Here is a 23,549-nt window from a genome sequence, read left to right as displayed (position 1 = left end):
GAGGAATCCCAAAAGAACAGCAGAGGAAGGACGGACAGAGAGAGAGAGGAGGAGAGGAGGGACTACCAGAGAAAGAGGGACGTGTAGGTATGTGTTGACAGCAGCACTGACAGTCAGATGGTTAAAAGTCTTTGGAAATGAACTGAAATAAGACTTTATTTCTGCAGATTCATTCTTAGCCAGCTCTGTGAAGCAATTTCCAAAAATGTATTCTCTATGAGCTCATAGGGTTTAACAGAAAACAAAGCCTATGGAATTGCTTTCAGGTGTAAAATGTTTTGGAATATAAACACTAATGGAGAGGGTACAAAGACACATGGTCAAGGTCCCTGTTAATCGAAGGCTGTTCGGGTCAGTAGACAGCTCGTTATTTAACGTCTTAATTTTGACACAAAGACCTGAACGGCCTTCCATGCCTTTTGGGTTTGACAGACAAAGCCTGGTTTGGTTGGTTTTTCTCTCTCTCTGTTTCTCTCATTCATTGTTTCAGCTTGCCACATTATCTCACTACATAACTGGGTTAACAGTATTGGGCAATCATAACTGGCGTACGGTTGAAGTCGGAAGTTTACATACACCTTAGCCAAATACATTTAAACTCAGTGTTTCACAATTCCTGACATTTAATCCTAGTAAAAAAGTCCCTGTCTTAGGTCAGTTAGGATCACCACTTTATTTTAAGAATGTGAAATGTCAGAATAATAGTAGAGAGAATCATTTATTTCAGCTTTTATTTCTTTCATCACATTCCCAGTGGGTCAGAAGTTTACTTACACTCAATTAGTATTTGGTAGCATTGCCTTTAAAATGATTCACTTGGGTCAAACATTTCGGGGTAGCCTTCCACAAGCTTCCCAAAATAAGTTGGGTGAATTTTGGCTCATTCCTCCTGACAGAGCTGGTGTAACTGAGTCAAGTTTGTAGGCCTCCTTGCTCACACAGGCTTTTTCAGTTCTGCCCACAACCTTTCTATAGGATTGAGGTCAGGGCTTTGTAATGGCCACTCCAGTACCTTGACTTTGTTGTCCTTAAGCCATTTTGCCACAACTTTGGAAGTATGCTTGGGGTCATTGTCCATTTGGAAGACCCATTTGCGACCAAGCCTTAACTTCCTGACAGATGTCTTGAGATGTTGCTTCAATAGGTCGACATCATTTTCCTGGTCCTATCACATATCACACTCATATAGCATTATAAGACTAAATAAGCATGCATATACTGTTCCTTGCAAAAGTCTTCACCCCCTTGGCATTTGTTAAATTTTGTTGCCTTACAACCTGGAATTAAAATAGGTTTTTGGGGGGTTGTGTATCATTTGATTTAGACAACATTAAAAAAACTGTAAACTTGAGCATGCATAACTATTCACGCCCACCCCACCAAAGTCAATACTTTGTAGAGCTACCTTTTGCAGCAATTACAGCTGCAAGTCGCTTGGGATATGTCTCTATAAGCTTGGCACATCTAGCCACTTGGATTTTTGCCCATTCTTCAAGACAAAACCGCTCCAGCTCCTTTAAGTTGGATGGGTTCCTGCTGGTGTACAGCAATCTTTAAGTCATACCACAGATTCTCAATTGGATATAGGTCTGGGCTTTGACCAGGCCATTCCAAGGCATTTAAATGTTTGCCCTTAAACCACACGAGTGTTGCTTTAGCAGTATGCTTAGGGTCATTGTCCTGCTGGAAGGTGAACCTCCGTCCCAGTCTCAAATCTCTGGAAGACTGAAACCGGTTTCCCTCAAGAATTTCCCTGTATTTAGCGCTATCCGTCATTCCTTCAATTCTGACCAGTTTCCCAGTCCCTGCCGATGAAAAACATCCCCACAGCATGGGGATGGTGTTCTCGGGGTGATGAGAGGTGGGGTTTGTGCCAGACATAGCATTTTCCTTGATGGCCAAAAAACTCAATTTTTTGTCTCATCTGACCAGAGTACCTTCTTCCATATGTTTGGGGAGTCTCCCACATGCCTTCTGGTGAACACCAAATGTGTTTGCTTATTTTTTCTTAAAAGCAATGTTTTTTTTCTGGCCACTTCCGTAAAGCCCAGCTTTGTGGAGTGTATGGCTTAGGTGGTCCTATGGACGTTTCAGCTCCTTCAGGGTTATCTTTGGTATTTTTGTTGCCTCTCTGATTAATGCCCTCCTTGCCTGGTCCGTGAGATTTGGTGGGCGGCCCTCTCTTGGCAGGTTTGTTGTGGTGCCATATTCTTTCAATTTTTGAATAATGGATTTAATGGTGCTCCGTTGGAGGCTCAAAGTTTCAGATATTTTTTACAACCCAACCCTGATCTGTACTTCTCCACAACTTTGTCCCTGACCTTGCTTGGTGGTGCCCCTTGCTTAGTGGGGTTGCAGACTCTGGGGCCTTTCAGAACAGGTGTATATATACTGAGATCATGTGACAGATCATGTGACACTTAGATTGCACACAGGTGGACTTTATTTAATGAATTATGTGACTTCTGAAGGTAATTGATTGCACCAAATCTTATTTAGGGGCTTCATAGCAAAGAGGGTGAATACATATGCACGCACCACTTTTCCGTTTAAAAAAAAAAGTTGAATCTTTTGAAACAAATCATTTTTTTCATTTCACTTGACCAATTTGGACTATTTTGTGTTTTTCCATTACATGAAATCCAAATAAAAATAAATGTAAATTACAGATTGTAATGCAACAAAATAGGAAAAACGGCAAGGGGGTGAATACTTTTGCAAGGCACTGTAGTCCCTTATAACAAACAAGCCCTCAGAGTTCATTAGATGGTTCATAAAAAATCAAACAGGGCCACTTAACAAACAACAATATGTACAGTGCCTTTGGAAAGTATTCAGACCCCTTGACTTTCTCCACATGTTGTTACGTTACAACCTTATTCGAAAATGTATAAAATATTTGATTTTTTTCAGCAATCTACAGACAGTACCCTATAATGACAAAGTGAAAACAGGTTTTTGATTTTTTTTAAAAATGTATTAAAAATGAAAAACATAAATAACTTATTTACATAAGTATTCAGACCCTTTGCTATGGGACTCACAATTGAGCTCTGTTACATCCTGTTTCCATTGATCATCCTTGAGATGTTTCTACAACATGATTAAATTCAGTTGATTGGACATGATTTAGAAAGGCACACACTTGTCTATATCAGGTCCCACAGTTGACAGAGTAAAACCAAGCCATGAGGTCGAAGGAATTGTCCGTAGAGCTCCGAGACAGGATTTTGTCAAGGCACAGATCTGGGGAAGGGTTCCAAAAAATGTGTGGAGCATTGAAGGTCCCCAAGAACACAGTGGCCTCCATCATTCTTAAATGGAAGATGTTTGGAACCACCAAGACTTTTCCTAGAGCTGGCAGCCCGGCCAAACTAAGTAATCGGGGGAGAAGGGCCTTGATCAGGGAGGTAACCAAGAACCCAATGGTCACTCCAACAAAGCTCTAGAGTTCCTCTGAGGAGATGGGAGAACCTTCCAGAAGGACAACCATCTCTGCAGCACTCCACCAATCAGGCCTTTGATGTATAAAATGTGTCCCTATTTTTTTACAGTAATGACATGTTATTTAAAGAATGTAGTGTTATCGGTAAAGATGAATGGTGACTGTAAATCACATTATGCGACAAGCAGTTTCCCCCTCCACCCGAGTCCCCATGTGGTACTGATTTCACTGTAGCTTTACACCTAAACAGTATTGGGAAGTATACAACAAATGGAATAAAGGGAAAAGGAATGATTCCCTGTAGTCCTCTTAATGTCATGTTGTAGATAATAGTAGTGGTGCTGTATAATCAAGCAATGTCTAGTTTTAATAATCTGACTCCAACTGTCAGTCTGAGTGGTGATGAGCTTCAGAACAGTGGCATTCCCATCAAGGCTAAGCACTTGGTTTACAAAGGTGTTTGTACCTGTGCAAAGTTTGCACCCATTATCAAAAGGGAATGAATGAAAAGCATAAACTAAAGATGTTCTTCCTGTTCTACCGTTAATTCCCCCCCTGGAAGATAAGAGGGTAGTTTGTACCCGTGACAGGATGTTGCCGTTACTCATGTTAATGTTGGAACAGTGGCAGGTTCAGCTCCTGTAGGTTTCTGCATTCACCTCTGAAAGAGGGGGATACAGAAAGAGAGAGAGGTGAGATGGAAAAGCAGCAGAAGGAACATAAGAATGTTTCCAGATGTGTGTGCTTTATTTGAAATAATATACTCAGGAGCAAATACATATAAACACACACCAACAAACAAATCCCTGACTGTGATGAATGTTTACAGGGAGGGACTGGTTTCTGCCAAGACTTGTCTCATCAAGTTATACAAAGCTGTTTTTATCTGGGTAATCTCACCCACATTGATTTCATGGTTTCAGCTGAATTTACTGTCACGTGTAAGTAAAATAAGCAACTGCTAAATGCAGAAAGAATGACAAAACAATATTCGAAATGTTGAAATTTAACCATTGTGTTGCTTTAATGCCATCTCTCAACTTTTTCTCTGTCCCAGTCACTCACACTGTCTGTTTTCTCTCTGTCCCAGTCACTCACACTGTCTGTTTTTTCTCTGTCCCAGTCGCTCACACGGTCTGTTTTCTCTCTGTCCCAGTCACTCACACTGTATGTTTTCTCTCTTTCCCATTCTCCCTCCCTCTCTCTCTCTCTGCAGGAACAGCAGCTGAATCCCATTATATCAGACACTGTCAACATGCAATCCTCCACTCCCATTTTCCAGTAAAACCTCCACTCCACCCACTGCTTCGCTCCAGCTACCCCGAGCGAGAGGCAGCCCCAGCTGGGCTGAGGATGCGTGTGACCTCCCCTCTCCTCCTGGCTCTCCTAGTACTCCTGCTGCTCCCACCACCCTCCCAGCTGAGGAAGGCAGGCCAGGGCAGGCGGCTCAAAGTAGGCAGACGCCTCCTCAGACGGGACAGGTATGGATGGATTCTAGGTGGTTTCTCTCATTTTATATCTGACTCGTTTGAACCACAATGTTTTATTGACTTTATTAGGTGTTATACGTAAGTCTATTTAGCTTCAAATATTATCTACATTAATTATGCTAAAATGTATTGTTCTCATCATTAGGGTGAGAGGTCAGGGGCGCCAGGGCAGGTCAGGAGACTCCAGGCATCAGGTCCCTGAATGCTCAGAGTACAGCGACTCTGAAGACCTCTTCGTGGACTGCCAAGGGCGAAAACTTTCCTCCATCCCCACTGCCTTATGTAATTATAATGCGCTGGATTCTAGCTTATTTACTTTATGATTTTACTGCCTATAAAGATCAAATCGGGACAGATTTAGCCTACTCCTGGACAAAACATCACTTTCAATGGGGATTCTTCACTGAACACGGTTTTTAGTCCAGGACTGGATTAATCTAGTATCAGGTCACTGGCGAGGGCCGAGTGTCTTGAAAAGTGCTTACAGTATCTGTCTTTTTGGCGCGCAAAACGTTTTGTGGATGGTACTGCGCTGCGTACAGAACCACCGCGCACTCAACGTTATGGAGATACATTGAGTTTCCTTTTATATCCACAGAGGGTACTTGAGAAGACTCATGAGACCATATGCCTACTGGTAAAATGCACACGAGGGGCTACTTTAGGGCTACTCTGGGAAGAGCAACATTAAGTTAGTGGTACAGTAACCGAAAAAGGTTGGGAATCACTGGCCTAGGTTATCCTACATAATTGCACACAGAAGCCTAACTCTGTCCAATCTGAAGCACAGAAACATGTGAAAACATTCACTCATTATCTTGATACTTTCGGTTAAATATTTTAGACCCTGCTGTTAATCAAGCAACAAAACAAGCAGAAAACAAATGTAGGCATATTGGATTGGATCCAACGTGGATCAAAGGTCTTCACTGGTGCAATGAACAAAACATCAACATATTCTGGACATTCTTACGAACACCATTTTCCTGCACTGACGGTTTTTGCATCAGGTGCTATAACACAACAGCTGCTTGTCATTCAGAAAAATATTTCCTGGATCAACTGAAGATGGTCGACAATATCACTAGGCCTAACTAAACACCTGGATATAACGCACATCCAACAAGTAGGTATATTAGCCTTGCATAGCGTACTGAAGAACCACGCAAATTAGGTGACTTTCGGTTGGAAGCATTCGATTTTGCAAATCGCATACACAATTTTGGATTTGTGTGCCCATAAAAACTGTTTTTGTCGTAGTCTAAAATACTAATATAAATGGATAAAGTGGTGCTGCCGTTAATAGCGCAACATCTCTTAGACTCAGCAATACTTTTGTCCCGTTGATGGCCCAGTCTATTGGTCAATCAGCTCCCAGTGGTCTGGACACGTTCCTGTCTGCATTGCAGGGCAGTCAATTTTTAATTCAGTCTCCTTTTCATATAAAAAAAATTGCAACTGGTTGCCTGTTGGTACCCCAGCTAGCACAGTGGATTTGGGCCGATTCCGGCTGAGAGTCAGCGCACTCAGCTGAGAGTCAGACCCGGCCGACGTCATGTGGCCGGAGTATGGGTCGCCTTTGGCAGTATTACTTATGGCTAGAATGCGGGGATTGAGCTCTGGCAGATTCCAGTGTGAGTTATCTGGCCCAAATGTATTACTTGGGGCTCGGGCCGATTCCGATATGAGTTATCTAGCCCAAATGTAGTACTTGGGGCTCGGGCCGATTGTGGCTACTCTCTGGCAGATGATTACACAGGCTACTTTATATAATTATCATTTCATTATTGATTTATTTTTCCATATTTTCTGTCATCAGAAAATAAAATTAACAAGTCCTGTTTAAGAAGGATTTTAGTATTTGGATACATTGTGCGAGGCAGTTGATAAGCATTAAAACCTTTGTGGATGGGGCCTCCCGAGTGGTGCAGCGGTCTAAGACACTGCATCGCAGTGCAAACCTCGTTGCTACTGATGCTGGTTTGATACCCATGCCGGCGGGAGACCCATGAGGCAACGCACAATTGGGTAAGGCCGGACGGGATGTCCTGCGGGCCAGGCACATGCACGCTTCCTCCGACATATGGGTGCGGCTGGCTTCCGGGTTAAGCTTGCATTGTGTCAAGAAGCGGTGCGGCATGGCGGGGTTGTTTCGGAGGACTCATGGCTCTCGACCTTCGCCTCTCCCTAGGCCGTACGGGAGTTGCAGAGATAGGACAAGACAATTGGATATGACGGAAAGGGGGTAAAGAATAAACAAATACAATTATTTAAAAAAAAAATGTGTGGATGGGGGTAATTGTGTAAACATTTATTTCAAATTGTATTCTGAGGAGATTCTGGTAAAATGCCGACAAAGTCGGCTGAATTCCGGAACACTGAAACTGCCTGATGTACTTGGGCCGATTCTGAGCAGTCATTCATTTTGATTCCAGGCCGAGTCCGACACCCGATTCTGGGCCAATTCAATCAGTCCCGGTCCCCCGGGAATCAGTTCCTCATTGCTAACTGGGGCAGACTTTACATAGCTAATTTATGCCGATCAATGTATTAGTAGGATTATGGATTACATTTTTCAAGTTATTCATCCAACCCTGTTTTATTTATTCCATCTAAAAGGAAGGCAGCGAATTTGTATTTATTTATTTTATAAAATGTTCTGCCAATATGAACAAATGTATTTTTTGGCATCAGTGAACACCTTCCTAATATTGAGTCGTCGATAAAGGAGTTTACTTCTGCTGCAACCTTCACTTGTAACAAAATATAACACGTTGCGCCTGTGCTTTGCTTGAAAAGTGTTATGGAAATGAAACATAATATCATGATCATTCTTCTTGTCAGCCTGGTCACGGGCTCCAGACCACCTCCTGCTGGCCCGTAACCGTATCCGGGCCCTCCACGACGGGGCCTTCTCTGGCTTTGAGGGCCTGAGGAGCCTGGACCTGCAGCAGAACCGGATCTCAGTGTTGGAGGAGGGGGTGTTCCTGGGCCTGATACACCTCACCACCCTTCTGCTGCAGCACAACCGTCTGGGCACGCTCAGCGAGGAGGCTCTCATCCCCATGCCAGCCTTGCGCTACCTGCGTCTCCATGACAACCCCTGGAGCTGCCGCTGCACACTCGACAGTCTGGTTCGCACCCTGCAGGTGCCCAGCAACCGTAACCTGGGGAACCATGCCAGGTGGGTGGGAATAGAATGTGACACAGGGCTCAACAGAGGTGTCCCAAATGACATCTGTGGGCATTGGTCTAAATAAGTGTACTATACTTTATATAATGGACAACAGAAATCTATGTTCTCATCTTCATGTTGCTATAGCACCTCCCTGTTTAAAACAAATGCTCTACTGAACACAATCTAGGTGTGCGGAGCCAGTTGGGCTGAGGGGCAGGAAGCTGAGACAGGTGGACCCAGAGCTGCTGTGTGTGGAGCTGGAGCCTCCCAGCGACCCCCCAGACCCACAGGGGGAGGACCAGAGGGACTCCACATACCCTCTGCAGCCCATCCCCATCAGGGGCAAGCCTGACGCCACCACCTCCTGCCATACCTACCTGTTCCCCACACCCCGACTGGACTGCAGAAGTAGAGGTGAGGTCACAAACTATCAGACCCAACTGGTTCAAATACTTGAGGTGCGCTTTATTTACACTGAACAATAATATAAACACAACATGCAACAATTTCAAAATACAGATATGCATGTGTTGGTCACAGATGCCTTAAAAAAATGTAGGGGAGTGGGTCAGAATACCAGTCAGTATCTGGTGTTACCACCATTTGCCTCACGCAGCTTGACACATCTCAAGATGTTGCTTGTGGCCTGTCGAATGTTGTCCAATTCCAATTCAATGGCTGTGTGAAGTTGCTGGATATTGGCGGGAACTGGAACACGACATGTCTGGTGAGTATGCAGGCCATGGAAGAACTGGGACATTTTCAGCTTCCAGGAATTGTGTACTGATCCTTGTGACATGGGGCCATGCATTATCATGCTGAATCATGAGGTGATTGCGGCTGATGAATGGCACAACAATAGGCCTCTGGATCTTTTTTGTTCAGTGTAGCTTGCTTGACCAGCATGTAGGGTGGGTGGTATTTGCACTTTTGGAACTATTCCATTGGTTTCATTGTACCATTTTATCTATCTATGTGTAGGCAGACCTGTTTACAGACTGGTTGCTTTTACGCTAGGAAGCGAAGCAGCAGGAGCATTAACAATTGGCAGCTGTAGGTTGTGAATATCTTAACCCAATCAGCATGTTTTATCCAACCTTATGTTTGTGTTTCTCTGGAAATTCACTACAGATGTGGATTACCATAATTAGATAAATTTACTTTGTCAGAGGGCAGGTTAGAATGAAAACAAGAGAATGTGTACATGTGAGTTTGTGTGTAGAGATTGGTATTTGGTATTTTATTGGTATTTTATTTGGATCCCCATTAGCTGTTGCAAAAGCAGCAGCTACTCTTCCTGGGGTCCACACAAGACATGAAACATGACATAATGCAGAACATTAATAGACAACAGCTCAAGGACAGAACTACATAAATACATAAAAAATGAATAAATTATCATTACGAAAGGCACACGTAGCCGACATGTCAATACATATACACAAACTATCTAGGTCAAATAGGGGAGAGGCTTTGTGCCGTGAGGTCGTTCTGTCCTTGAACAAGGCAGGTCAATTTGTTCTTAACTGACTTGCCTAGTTAAATAAAGGTTAAATACATTTAAAAAAAATAAAAAGGTGTTGCTTTATCTGTTTTTTTAAGCCAGGTTTCCTGTTAACTTGAGCAATATGAGATGGAACAGAGTTCCATGCAATAATGGCTCTATATAATAGTGTACACTTTTAAAAATTTGTTCTGGATTTGGGGACTGTGAAAAGACCCCTGGTGGCATGTCTGTTGGGGTAAGTGTGTGTGTAAGAGCTGTGTGTAAGTTGACTATGCAGACAATATGGGATTTTCAACACATTAATGTTTTTTTATAAAAAGAAGAAGTGATGCAGTCAGTCTCTCCTCAACTCTTAGCTAAGAGAGACTGGCATGCATAGTATTTATATCAGCCCTCTGATTACAATGAAGAGCAAGACGTAGCGCTCTGTTCTTAGCCAGCTGCAGCTTAACTAGGTCTTTCTTTGCAGCACTTGACCATATGACTAGACAATAACCAAGATAAGATAAAACTAGAACCTGCAGGACTTGCTTTGTGGAGTGTGGTGTCTGCTTTATTACGGACAGACCTCTCTATCTTTTCAACCATTGAATCTATACGTTCTAACAATGACAGTTTACAATCCAAGGTAACGTCAACTCTTTGTTAACGCTTTCTGTGACTTTATTAGCTGTGTTTGCTGATGCGAATATGGTTAAATCATCAGCATACATGGACACACATGCTTTGTTTAATGCCATTGGCAGGTCATTGGTAAAAATAGAAAAGAGTAGAGGGCCTAGAGAGCTGCCCTGCGGTACACAACACTTTACATGTTTGACATTAGAGAAGCTTCCATTTAAGAAAACCCTTTGAGTTCTATTAGATAGATAGCTCTGAATGGCAGAGGTTGATTAAGCAATAAGGCCCGAGGAGGTGCGGTATATGGCCAATATACCACGACTAAGAGCTGTTCTTGGGCACAACGCAACACGGTATATTGGCCATATATCACAAATCCCCAATGTGCCTTATTGCTATTATAAACTGGTTACCAACGTAATTGGAGATGTAAAAATAACTGTTTTGTCGTACCCTTTGTCAGCCAATCAGCATTCGGGGCTCGAACCACCCAGTTTATAAAAAGCCGTAGCACATACGTTTTTTCAACAACAGGTTATGGTCAATAATATCAAATGCTTGACTGAAATCTAACACTACAGCTCCCACAATCTTCTTATTATCAATTTCTTTCAACCAGTCATCAGTCATTTGTGTCAGTTCAGTACATGTTTAGTGCCCTTCTCTATAAGCATGCTGAAAGTCTGTTGTTAATTTGTTTACAGAGAAATAGCATTGTATTTGGTCAAACAACATTTTTTCGAACAGTTTGCTAAGAGCTGGCAGCAAGCTTATAGGTCTGCTGTTAGAACCAGTAAAGGCCGCTTCACCAGTCTTTAGTAGCGGAATGACTTTGGCTTCCCTCCAGGTCTGAGGACAAAGACTTTCCTCTAGGCTCAGTTTAAAGATATAACACATAGGAGTGGCTATATAGTCAGCTACCATCCTCAGTAGCTTTCCATCTAAGTTGTCAATGACATGTTTGTCAATATTGATCGATAACAATCATTGTCCCACCTCTCCCACACTAACTTTACAACATTCAAACTTGCAATGCTTTTCTTTCATTATTAGTTTTTTTTATGTATGAATATGATGGCTCACTGTTCATTATTGCCATTTCCTGCCTAAGTTTGCCCACTTTTCCAATGAAGTAATCATTAAAATAATTGGCAACATCAAATGGTTTTGTGATAAATAAGCCATCTGATTAGATGAAAGATTGAGTTGAATTTGTATTTCTGCCCATAATTTCATTTAAAATACTCAAGTTTTTTTTCCATCTTTCTTTATATTATTGATCTTGGCTTCATAATATAGTTTATTCTTCTTTTTGTTGAGTTTAGTCACAATTTCTCAATTTGCAGTAAGTAAGCCAGTCAGATGTACAGCCAGACTTATTAGCCACTCCTTTTGCCCCATCTCTTTCAACCATACAGTTTTTCAATTCCTCATCAATCCATTGAGCCTTAACTGTTCTAACAGTCAGTTTCTTAACAGGTGCATGTTTATCAATAATTGGAAGAAGCAATTTCATAAATTCATCAACTGCAGTGTCTGGATGCTCCTTATTAATCACATCAGACAAACAAATATTTTTAACATTATCCACATAAGAGTCACAGCAAAATATTTTGTATGATCTCTTATATACTATTTTAGGGCCAGCTTTTAGAACTTTGGCTTTCCTGGATATAGCCACTGGATTGTGATCACTGCATCCAATGGGTACGGATACAGCTTTAGAACAAAGTTCTGCAGTATTAGAAAAAATGCTATTGACACATGTGGATGATCTTGTTCCTGCAGTGTTTGTAAACACCCTGGTAGGTTGATTAATAACCTGAACCAGATTACAGGCACTGGTTACTGTGAGAAGCTTCCTCTTGAGCAGACAGCTTGATGAAAACCAGTCAATATTCAGGTCCCCAAGAAAGACCTCTCTGTTTACATCACATACACTAACTATCAAGCATTTCACATATATTATTTAGATACTGACTATTTATTTAGATACTGACAGATGTGCCAAGTGAACCTGTAACCACAACACTTCAATAACACTTGACATAAGATCTTCTCTAAGCATTACAGGGATATGGCTCTGAATATATAGAGCAACACCTCCACCATAAGAATTTCTGTCTCTTCTATATTTGTTATATCCTTGTATTGCTACTGCTGTGTCATCAAATGAAATATCTAAGTGAGTCTCAGAAATGGCTAATATATGAATGTTATCTGATGTTAGCAAGATATTGATTTCATGAACCTTATTTCTAAGGCTACATATATTAATATGGGCTATGTTCAGCCGTTTCCTGGGCAGCTTATCAGAGAGAGACATAATATGGAAAAGAGCAAACAAAGCAAGAAAAGAATAGACATTCAGCAGTCTATTAATCAGTTAGTGTGTGTGTGTGTGTGTGTGTGCGTGCGCTGCAGGGTTGAAGCTACGAACCCATATGCTTGGCTCCCTCATCCCTTCCAGACTTCTGAGAGGAAGGGTGGACAATGAGCCTGTTATAGCGGATATAAGCAATGTCCCCACACGGTCTGGCAGCTTTCATGGCTGAGATAAGTTCTTTCCCCTTCTGGCGCACAGCTTCAGGATGGTCCTGGTTGGCTCTTTACAGAACAGCTATCTTGTCCTTGAACCTCAGGAACTTGACCACTATCGGCCTGGGCATGTCACCTGTGCCGGTGGTGGGTTTTCCAGTCCTGTGGGAACGCTCCTCCTCAATATTCCTGTGGTCTATCTTCAATTTCTCAGTGATCATTTCCCTCACTTTGTCCTCAGACTCCGTCCAGATCTCATATGGAGATTCTGCAATTCCGTCCACAAGCATGTTATTCCGCCTTGATTGTCCCTCAAGTCTGATTTATCCGTCATTGTTATCATGGATTCACAGACAGAACTGATGTCCTCTCTCAATGACTTACAGATTGCTGTCATCTTGCCATTCTCCTGTTTCACCTCATCGAGCTGACCCTGGGAGAACTGCAAGCCTGGATCTCAATCCAAGATGGCGTAGCAGTTGGACGTGTGTCTTTGTCTTGTCCCGTGTATATATATTTTTCTTCATGTATATTTTGTAGATGTTTTAATCTAATTTTCCATCTATGGACTGAATATACTCTCCTGCAAACCGCCTCACCCAATGTGGTACGGATCTGCTATTTTTATAGTTTAGAACCGGAACCCACCTCAGGAGCTAGCCAGCTAACTAGCTAGTAGTCAGTTAGCCACTGCTAGCGGTCCTAACAATTAACTCGGACATCAGCCAGTCTCAACTCAGTCAATTCCTGCCAGTCTGCACAGCGCGATATCAGCCCAGAGCATATCGGACTGCTTTTTCTCTACCACATCTCTGGATTTCTACCTCAAACTCTGAACCTTTACACCAGATCATTGCAGCTAGCTAGCTGCTATCCGAGTGGCTACTCCTGGCTAATGTCTCTGTCCCGAAGCAAGCACCAGTTAGACTGGAGCTAGCCTTGAGCTAGGCCCATCTCCCGGCTAGCCAAAGAGGTCCACCAGCCATTTCTTGGGCTACAATACCTCTTTTGCCAATTGGCCTGGACCCTTTACTGCTGACACAGAGCCCCGCCGATCCATCACGACTAGTCTGCCGACGTAACCGTCCGAGGTGGTCTCAACAGGCTCTTCCGGCCCGCTAGCTGTCTGAATCACTGTGTCTCCAGCTCGCCTAGCATAGCAGCAACTACGGAATTGGCTCCCTGACTTGTCTAGTGCTACTCATTGGACCCTATGATCACTCGGCTACACATGCCTCTCCCTAATGTCAGTATGCCTTGTCCATTGCTGTTTTGGTTAGTGATTATTGTCTTATTTCACTGTAGAGTGCTTAGCCCTGCCCAATATGCCTTAAATAGCCCTTTTGTTCCATCCCCTCACCTGGCTTAACTGGTGCCTCTAGAGACAAAACCTCTCTCATCGTCACTTAATGCCTAGGTTTACCTCCACTGTACTCACATCCTACCATACCTTTGTCTGTACATTATGCCTTGAATCTATTCTTCCGCGCCCAGAAATCTGCTCCTTTTACTCTCTGTTCCGAATGCACTAGACGACCAGTTCTTATAGCCTTTAGCCGTACCCGTATCCTACTCTGTTCCTCTGGTGATGTAGAGGTTAAGCCAGGCCCTGCAGCCCCCAGCACCACTCCCATTCCCCAGGCACTCTCATTTGTTGACTTCTGTAACCGTAAAAGCCTTGGTTTCATGCATTATTCACTGCTTTAGCACACTCTGCCAACCCTGATGTCCTAGCCGTATCTGAATCATGGCTTAGGAAGGTAACCAAAATTCCTGAAATTTCCATCGCTAACTATAACATCTTCCAACAAGATAGTATAAGGGCACAAGGCGAGACACAGATGCAGACATAGGAGGCAGATGATTAGTCCAAGATGTTTATTAACAATCCAAAAGGGGTAGGCAACAGAATGGTCGTGGACAGGCAAAAGGTCAAAACCAGTTCAGAGTTCAAGAGGTACAGAATGGCAGGCAGGCTCGATGTCAGGGCAGGCAGAATGGTCAGGCAAGTGGGTATGGAGTCCAGAAAACCAGGCCGAGGTCAAAACTGGGAAGACTAGTAAAGAGAGTAGAACAGCAGGCGCACGGGAAAAATACGCTGGTTGACTTGAACATACAAGACGAACTGACACAGAGATAGGAAACACAGGGATAAATTCACCAGGGAAAATAGGCGACACCTGGAGGGGGTAGAGACAATCACAAGGAGATGTTAAACAGATCAGGGCGTGACAGATAAAACCGCCTAAGGGGGCGGAGTTGCAATCTACTACAGAGATAGAATTCTGCAGGCTGTCATACTATCCAGGTCTGTGCCCAAACAATTCAAGCTTCTACTTTTAAAAATCCACCTTTTCTAGAAACAAGTCTCTCACTGTTGCTGCTTGTTATAGACACCCTTCAGCTGTGCCCTGGACACCATACGTGAATTGATTGCCCCTCATCTGTCTTCAGAGTTCGTACTGTTAGGTGACCGAAACTGGGCTATGCTTAACACCCCGGCTGTCCTACAATCTAAGCTAGACGCCCTCAATCTCACAAAGACAGTACTGTGCAACTGTCTTCATCGACCCGGGCAATGCTTTCGACTCTGTCAATCACCACATTCTTATCGGAAGACTCAATAGCCTTGGTTTCTCAAATTACTGCCTCGCCTGGTTCACTAACTACTTATCAGACAGAGTTCAGTGTGTCAAATCGGAAGACCTGTTGTCCAGACCTCTGGGAGTCTCTATGGGGGTGCCACAGGGTTCAATTCTCGGACCAACTCTTTTCTCTGTACATATCAATGATGTCGCTCTTGCTGCTGGTGATTGTCTGATCCACCTCTACGCAGACAACACCATTCTGTATACATCTGGCCCTTCTTTGGACACTGTGTTAACAAACCTCCAAACAAGCTTCAATGCCATGCAACACTCCTTCCGTGGCCTCCAACTGCTTTTAAATGCTAGTAAAACTAAATGCATGCTCTTCAACCGATTGTTGCCCACACCCGCCCGTCCGACTAGCATCACTACTCTGGACGATTCTGACTTAGAATATGTGGACAACTACAAATACCTAGGTATCTGGTAAGACTGTAAACTCTTCTTCCAGACTCACATTAAGCATCTCCAATCCAGAATTAAATCTAGAACCGGCTTCCTATTTTGCAACAAAGCCTGCTTCATTCATCCTGCCAAACATACCCTCGTAAAGCTGACTATCCTACCGATACTTGACTTCGGTGGTCATTTACAAAATAGCCTCCAACACTCTACTCAACAAACTGGACGTAGCCCATCACAGTGCCATCCGTTTTGTTACCAAAGCCCCATATACTACCTGTAGCACGCGCTCCAGCTGGTATATTTCACTGGTCATCCCCAAGCCAACACTTCCTTTGGCCACCTTTCCTTCCAGTTCTCTGCTGCCAATGACTGGAACGAATTGCAAAAATCACTGAAGTTGGAGTCTTATATCTCACTCTCTAACTTTAAGCATCAGCTGTCAGAGCAGCTTACCGATCCCTGTACACAGCCAATCTGTAAATAGCACACCCAACGACCTCATCCCCATGTTGTTATTGATCCTCTTGCTCTTTTGCACCCCAGTATCTATCACCCCAGTGTTAATGCTAAATTATTATTTCACCTCTATGTCCTATTTATTGCCTTACCTTCCTACTCTTCTACATTTGCACACACTGTACATATTTTTCTAATGTGTTATTGACTGTACGTTTGTTTATGTAAACTCTGTGATGTTGTTTTTGTCGCACTGCTTTGCTTTATCTTGGCCAGGTCGCAGTTGTAAATGAGAACTTGTTCTCAACTGGCCTACCTGGTTAAATAAAGGTGAATTAAAATACAATTAAAATAAAAGCTGTTCTTTAGGTCCTGGACCTCTCTGGTCAGGTCGTCCATTATTTTATTAGTTGAATCCACCAGTATTTGGACAAAACACATGAAGCCATTTTCTTGGTGTTATGACAACTGCTTGTAGAACTCTTTTTGATTGTTTAAAAGATCCTTCACCTGTGATAGAGAGACACCACTGTCCTCAACAGTACTCCTGTTGGCTTTGGTCTTTGTCATGGTAGCTAGCAATGTAGGTTACGTTGTTACTCATCGCAGATCCAGACAGGGCAGGTCACAGGAAAGACTGAAAACAACAAACAGCAGGGATCTAGACAGCCACAAACCCGGGACAATCCACGGTCCCAGCCACAATGGCTAACCGCGTCACGGGCTGCATTCAAGCCCTCAAGAACCCCGCTAGCTTGATAGGCAGTTAGCTAGCAGCTAGGCTAGCTGCTTTGTCAAATAGCTCCTCAGACCCGGCCTTGGTCGCCAGGATCACTGGACAGAGTAGCAGTCCCAGCAACTGATGCCAACTGCTTTGCTGGATCCAAACTAAAATGTTAGCAAGCTACTAATAAACTTTCCAATACACTTTCCAAAACAACAAACCGAGCTCTCCCTCATTCAACAGGAAGTGACGAAAAGAGCTATGTCTTGACGTGGGTTCATGGTTAGACACTATGGCCATGCCTGGTACATGTGTATCTGCGTGTGTATGTTTAGTACTTAGAACCCGTGCTACGAACACAACAGGACAGATGAAAGAAATCACTCCATGTTGCATGTCAGAGAACACGTATCTTTGTGAAAATCTTACTAGACCATGTTACACCACAGGAATGACAAACCCCCATTCCTCTGAGGATTCATACAATTAGAGACAGAGCTGGAGAGAGGGAGATCACGGCTGGCATGTGTCCTATTTTTCAGTCTCTATCACTCTCTTTGACTTAATACCACGGTTTTATATACAGTCGTGGCCAAAAGTTTTGAGAATGACAGAAATATTAATTTTCACAGTCTGCTGCCTCAGTGTCTTTAGATATTTTTGTCAGATGTTACTATGGAATACTGAATTATATTTTCCTCTCTCTCTTTATAAGGGATCAGCGATCTATATGCCAAATTAAAATCAAATCACATTTTATTGGTCACATACACGTGTAGCAGATGTTTTTGCGGGTGTAGCGAAATACTTGTGTTTATAGCTCCAACTAATATCTAACAAGCAATATCTAACAGACTACAATCCCTCTGAAACAATAACGTCTTAATTTTATTTGGGAATAAAGTAAACCACTATAAATCCAGGACTGAGCCATTGTCAGGGCACCAGGGGATGCTTTGCACAGGGCAATCAGAGGAGTTTCAAACTGTCCCCCTACCAGGTTTCCATCTGTCCCAAACATTGGAATAAAACAAGCCTATATTTGGGGTTCTGATGGGGTTCGACAGTTGAACTAAGCTCATGAGGCATTTGGAAGTTATATTCTTCAAGAATCAATGGATACAATTAATTCACAAGTCCAAAAAATGTATGTATGTAGCAATTGCAGATTGCCCCTTTAACTACAGGCATCTTGTTCCATGCCGATCTGTTAGAGGGGAAACTTTGGAAAAACAATTGCGACAGAGAATGACTATCATCCATAAACTCTCTCTGTTATCTCCCTATTCCCCTCTCGGTCTCTAGATCTGGCGGAGGTTCCTGCAGACATCCCATGGGACATGGTTCACATGGACCTGTCCCAAAATTCCCTCCGGTGCCTGAAGGCCAGAGACTTTGTGGAGGCCAGAAGCCTAAGGTCACTCAATCTCAGCGACAACAACTTGGAGGACATGGACACAGGTGTGTGTGTAAGTGAGAGAGAGAGAGAGAGATAGAAAGGGGTGGAGAAACAGAAAGCCTAATTATAATATCAACCTGTTATGAGTGGGAGTCAGACAGGTAGAATATTCCTTAACCAGATCATGGATAAATGAAAACCATATGTTTACTATTCACTGATATCCAGAAGAAACCTATAAACACAGTTGTGTATCCCATCAGCAGATGAATAACACATGGGAGGGTTGAAGCATTTGCATTGCCAGAGAACTAATTCTGTTTGAATCCACAGGACAGTCTTGGAAGTACTTAAAAAGTGAAGAAAATATTATATTGAACTAAAATATAAATTGTAACATACAACAATGAAGATTTTACTGAGTTACAGTTCAAATAAGGAAATCAGTCAATTGAAATAAATTGATTAGGCCCTAATTTATAAATTTCACATGACTGGGAATACAGATGGGCATCGGTTGGTCACAGATACCTTAAAATAAATAGGCCTCATGATCTCGTCACAGTATTTCTGTGCAAATTGCCATCGATAAAATGCAATTTTGTTCATTGTCCGTAGCACATGCCGGCCCATACCATAACCCCACCACCACCATGGGGCACTCGGTTCACAAAGTTGACATCAGCAATCCACTCGCGAACACACAACCGCAGACCACGTGTGGCTTTGAGGCCAGTTTGACGTACTGCCAAATTCTCTAAAACGAATGAACATTCAATTCTCTGGCAACAGCTCTGGTGGACATTCCTGCTGTCAGCATGCCAATTGCACTCTCCCTCAAATCTAGCATTGGGAGAGATATCTGTAGCATTGGGTGGTGTGACAAAACTGCACATTTTAGAGTGGCCTTTTATTGTCCTAAGCACAAGGTGCTCCTGTGTAATGATCATGCTGTTTAATCAGCTTCTTGATATGCCACACCTGTCAGGTGGGTGGATTATCTTGGCAAAGGAGAAATGCCAACTAACAGGGATGTAAACACATTTGTGCAGAAAATTAGAGAAATAAGCTTTTTGTGTGTATGGAACATTTCTGGGATCTTTTTATTTCAGCTCATGGAACATCGGACCAACACTTTACAGGTTGCATTTATATTTTTCTTAAGTGTAGTTTGACCTTGATAATCACACTTCTCTGCTTCTCAGCCTCCCTGTCTGGCCTTCTACACCTCCATGAGTTGGACCTTTCCAACAACAACCTGCACTTCTTCCACTATGGTGTTCTAGAAGACCTCTATTTTCTGTCCCTACTAAGGTTGGGGGGAAACCCCTGGGTCTGTGACTACAGGTGGGTAGAACTACTTTTGGGTAACTCCTAATTACAGGTACAATGCATTTGACCGTGAATCATTCAATGTGTCAATGTTTCAAATGGGCCTGTCCCTCATAAATAAACCATGAAATAAATGGATCAATTAATATTCCAGCATCCACTACCTGGTGTACTGGCTACGTCTGCACCCAGGGGTGACCCACTCTGGCCTGCTGTGCCACTCCCCTCCTGAGCTCAGAGGAAAGAGTGTGGAGGACTATGTTCACTCCTACAACAGAGCCTGCAGCCAGACAGAGCACAGTCAGACGGAATACGGCCAGACAGATCCAGAATTGTGGGTCACATCTATGGAGCTGCAGGAGGAGATGGAACCGGCACATCTGAGAGGACCGCAGAAATACCACGTCACCAGGTTGAATTAACAAACTACCCCAGGATGGAATGACTGACATATTGAACACCTTTAAATTCGTTGTCTTTTTATAAAGCATTCAAATTAATTCTGTATCAGATGGTAAACTTGAACTTTGTTCAATATTGTTGTTCCTGCTTTGTCCCAAAAAACAAGAAATAACAATCCAAGTAGATATATTGGATTGAGCATATGTGAGAATCCAGAATATAAATGTGGTGTGTATAGACCGTATATAATTTGGGAAAGAAAATGGTATGTACAGTATTAGGATGAGCTATATCTAGAATACAATATATACATACACAGTGAGTAAACAACAGTATATAAAACAGAATGAGGTGACCAGCATTCAATACATATTTTTGGGGCGGCAGGTAGCCTAGTGGTTAGAGCTTTGGGCCAGTAACCCGAAAGGTTGCTGGATCGAATTGACAAGGTAAAAAATCTGTCCTTCTGCCCCTGAACAAGGCAGTTAACCCACTGTTCCTCAGTAGGCCGTCATTGTAAATAAGAATTTGTTCTTAACTGACTTGCCTAGTTAAATAAAAATGGCTCTACATAAATGGGGCATTAGTCTGTAGGCCTTGATTTACTGCAGGTCTACTCAAACTTTTCACCCATACTGTTTATGCCATTTGCACTCCCATTGTGAGTCAATCTGAAGCCATTTCATTTTGAGAGCACACAGCAGAACAATCTCTCTGCCCCCATTCCTCTTGCTATTTCCCACAATTATATTAAGATTTTGCCTTCAAAAAAAAAAATACTGAACAAACTGTCAAAGCATTTAGGAGCCCTGCTCCTTTCCCAAACATAGTCATGGCCCAGGAATATTTATTTGGCAAGATGTTTGATTTAAAAAAAAAAAAAGCATAGTAATCTCTGCCAAGAAATACGCCTTTGTGCCATAGCTACTCTGTAACTGCTAGATTCCCACAGAATGGTCCCAGACAAAACAGTCCTGTATAATACTATTATAGGTATGAATTTATTTTATATCACCCATTTCCTAGCATACCCCCACACTAAACATGAACCACTGCTGATTAGTTTCCCTGCGGTTACAACACCCCTGGCCCTACAAATCAAAAACAAGTCACTAAAAATGTCCTTTGCTAGCAGACATAAAACATACAGGGGTACTTGTTATGGGGTAACTGCTTTCAGAAATGGGTCCAATGACACTATCATCCAGAGAACGAGAGAGCCATTCCATCCACATAAACCCAATTCAAAATAAAATTAAAATTAAAGTGCGCGAAGGCTGGAAATAGAATGCATATAGTGTGTGATGACGGCCCATGTACAATTAGCACAAGATGCTGCGCGGTGAAACACCACTTCCCATTCATTTCAATGGGGGGGAGCGGTGAGAGGTGAGAACCGGAGAGTTCTTGGGTCCTTTGGGCGGTGCAAAGGTGGCGTGGGAGGCTAAACTTTTCCCAAATGTATGGAAAGTCGGCAGCGGTGACCAATCATATCGAGTGGCTCCCATGACGAATTTGACACTATGCGACCCAAGGCTGGAGACTTTCTTTAGCAAAGACGGCTGACAAAGATACTAGGATGGAAGCAAATGTAAGTGATTATAACGCCATAACAAATCATGCAAAAAAAAAAAAGTTAATGTAGAGACAAACGATTGATTTTTTTGTCAAAGTTTATTTACGAAAATCGCGATTTGACTGTAACATTCGCCAGCTAGCTGGCTAGCGTTATGGGTGTTGTGACATGAGTATGAAATTGTCATTCTGGCTGTATGGACTCCTGAAACAACCAACAAACCAGGCTGTCGTCTTGTGAAACAGTGGATGTAAAGAATCTAGCTAGCTAAAGCATTTACTGCACATTTAATGTACAATTGTGTAAGCTTGCCTTGCTGATATTTGCCATGCAATACAGATAGGTGAAATAAAGTAGCTAGTTAACTAATTTCTTGCTTATTGTGCAATGGAGAATAAAGAATTTTTAAAAACCTGTATGCCTATGGATGTGTAGCTAGCTATGTAGCTGATCTGTGTATGGACCCTAAAACGTTTGGTATACATATTAGTTCAGAACCTAGCTATGAACCTTGGGCTCCCAGTCGACCCGAAGGTTATCTTAAGAGCGGGTGAGGTGGCGATGACGGGACTGGGGATTGGCATCCTCTCTCACATATAAAAACATACCTTAAGACGAGAGACAGATGGAGAGATGTTTAAGCCTTGTTTTTAATTTTTTTATTCTAACACTGTCAGTTATCAATCATCAGGAGGTGAAATGCAAAACTGACCTTGGATCATTAACTCTGGAACTACTGCATCTCTATTTCAATGTAAAGCATCTCTTTAATAATACTTCCTGTTGACCTGACCAAGTGACCGACAGCTGATATAACCTAGAGGATTTAGGGAGAAGGGGAGAGCGGGATGAAGTGAAGGAGAGAGACTGTTAAGAAAATAAGGTAGTTAAAGAGACATTGTTCAACAGGAATACCTGCTTGTGGCCTCACCTGGTGTCCACACTAAGTGGCTGCAGAGTACTTTATACTGAAAAACATGCAGACACGAGGACAAACAATATAGCATAGAAATAATGAAGTGTCTTACTGTTCTCCATGGTTGGCCCTCTTGCCTATTCTTTGAAGGTGGAAGGAGCCACAGTTATACACCTGAGCCTGCTTACTGCACAACAATCAGATCGATACATGAGTGTGTAGGTGTGGGTTATAGGGTGTCTTGTTCTACATTTTTTTCAATATCGGTGACTTAAAATAACCTGTTTTGTTTTTGTACATATATCACACCCTTACCTACACAGCAACCTCACCTGAGAAGTAGAAATCAAAGGGAGAGAAAATGGAAATTGAAACTGCAGTTGACATAGCTAAGTAAATGGAAGAATACTCTTATTGCAATGTGGATGGGTCTTAAAAGAGCCTTTGGTTGTGCATAGTGTATTCTATGGTGTTGCCAGGGAACAGCACCCTCTTTGAAGAAGTAGGAGGTGAAGATCTCCCGCACACAGATTGCCTCTTGCTGCGTTGTTGGACACCATCCTTGAAACATCCTGCAGAGCAGCAGACTTCTCCTCTGGCACATGGCGGTGAGCTGCAGATCTTCTGGACCTCGTGTTCATCCTCATGAAGTTATGAAGGACATAGGTAGCCTTCACACGCCTGAATTCCTCCAGGAGACAGTCCCAGGTGGCCCTGGTCACCCAACCTTGCAGTGCCCTACACGGTAACTGTAGGTCATTGTTTTTGAAATAATCACCAGTTACAAGGTATCTGTAGGAAAATGGAAGATAAAAATCTAATAATGACATTACATCACCAGGTAATTGTGGATTACTAAAGTATAATATCCCTTATAACAAATCTGTCCTCTAGCGTCAAGTGTAATCGCAC

At 42.7% G+C, this 23,549-nt stretch overlaps 1 protein-coding gene across 1 annotated transcript; it reads left to right on the top strand.

Annotated features, from left to right (window-relative positions):
* Positions 1-22,137, top strand: LOC112252488 (leucine-rich repeat-containing protein 17). The gene is made up of 8 exons (XM_024423743.2): positions 1-87; positions 4,662-4,926; positions 5,081-5,217; positions 7,780-8,119; positions 8,301-8,527; positions 18,318-18,473; positions 19,617-19,758; positions 19,898-22,137. The coding sequence occupies exons 2-8, from the start codon at positions 4,799-4,801 to the stop codon at positions 20,163-20,165; spliced, it is 1,398 nt and encodes a 465-aa protein (XP_024279511.1). The 5' UTR covers positions 1-87; positions 4,662-4,798; the 3' UTR covers positions 20,166-22,137.
* Positions 22,138-23,549: the final 1,412 nt, after the last annotated feature.

This window comes from Oncorhynchus tshawytscha, linkage group LG06 (genome assembly GCF_018296145.1).
Source record: "Oncorhynchus tshawytscha isolate Ot180627B linkage group LG06, Otsh_v2.0, whole genome shotgun sequence".
Classification (NCBI taxonomy): domain Eukaryota; kingdom Metazoa; phylum Chordata; class Actinopteri; order Salmoniformes; family Salmonidae; genus Oncorhynchus; species Oncorhynchus tshawytscha.
This window is presented reverse-complemented; position numbering and strand designations above follow the sequence as displayed.

Excerpts from the sequence above, each read along its gene's own strand:
- LOC112252488 (XM_024423743.2), top strand. The coding sequence starts at position 4,799 with ATGCGTGTGACCTCCCCTCTCCTCCTGGCTCTCCTAGTACTCCTGCTG. Across the intron at positions 8,120-8,300 it reads AACCTGGGGAACCATGCCAG|GTGTGCGGAGCCAGTTGGGC; the intron begins GTGGGTGGGAAT and ends AACACAATCTAG. Across the intron at positions 8,528-18,317 it reads ACTGGACTGCAGAAGTAGAG|ATCTGGCGGAGGTTCCTGCA; the intron begins GTGAGGTCACAA and ends CTCGGTCTCTAG.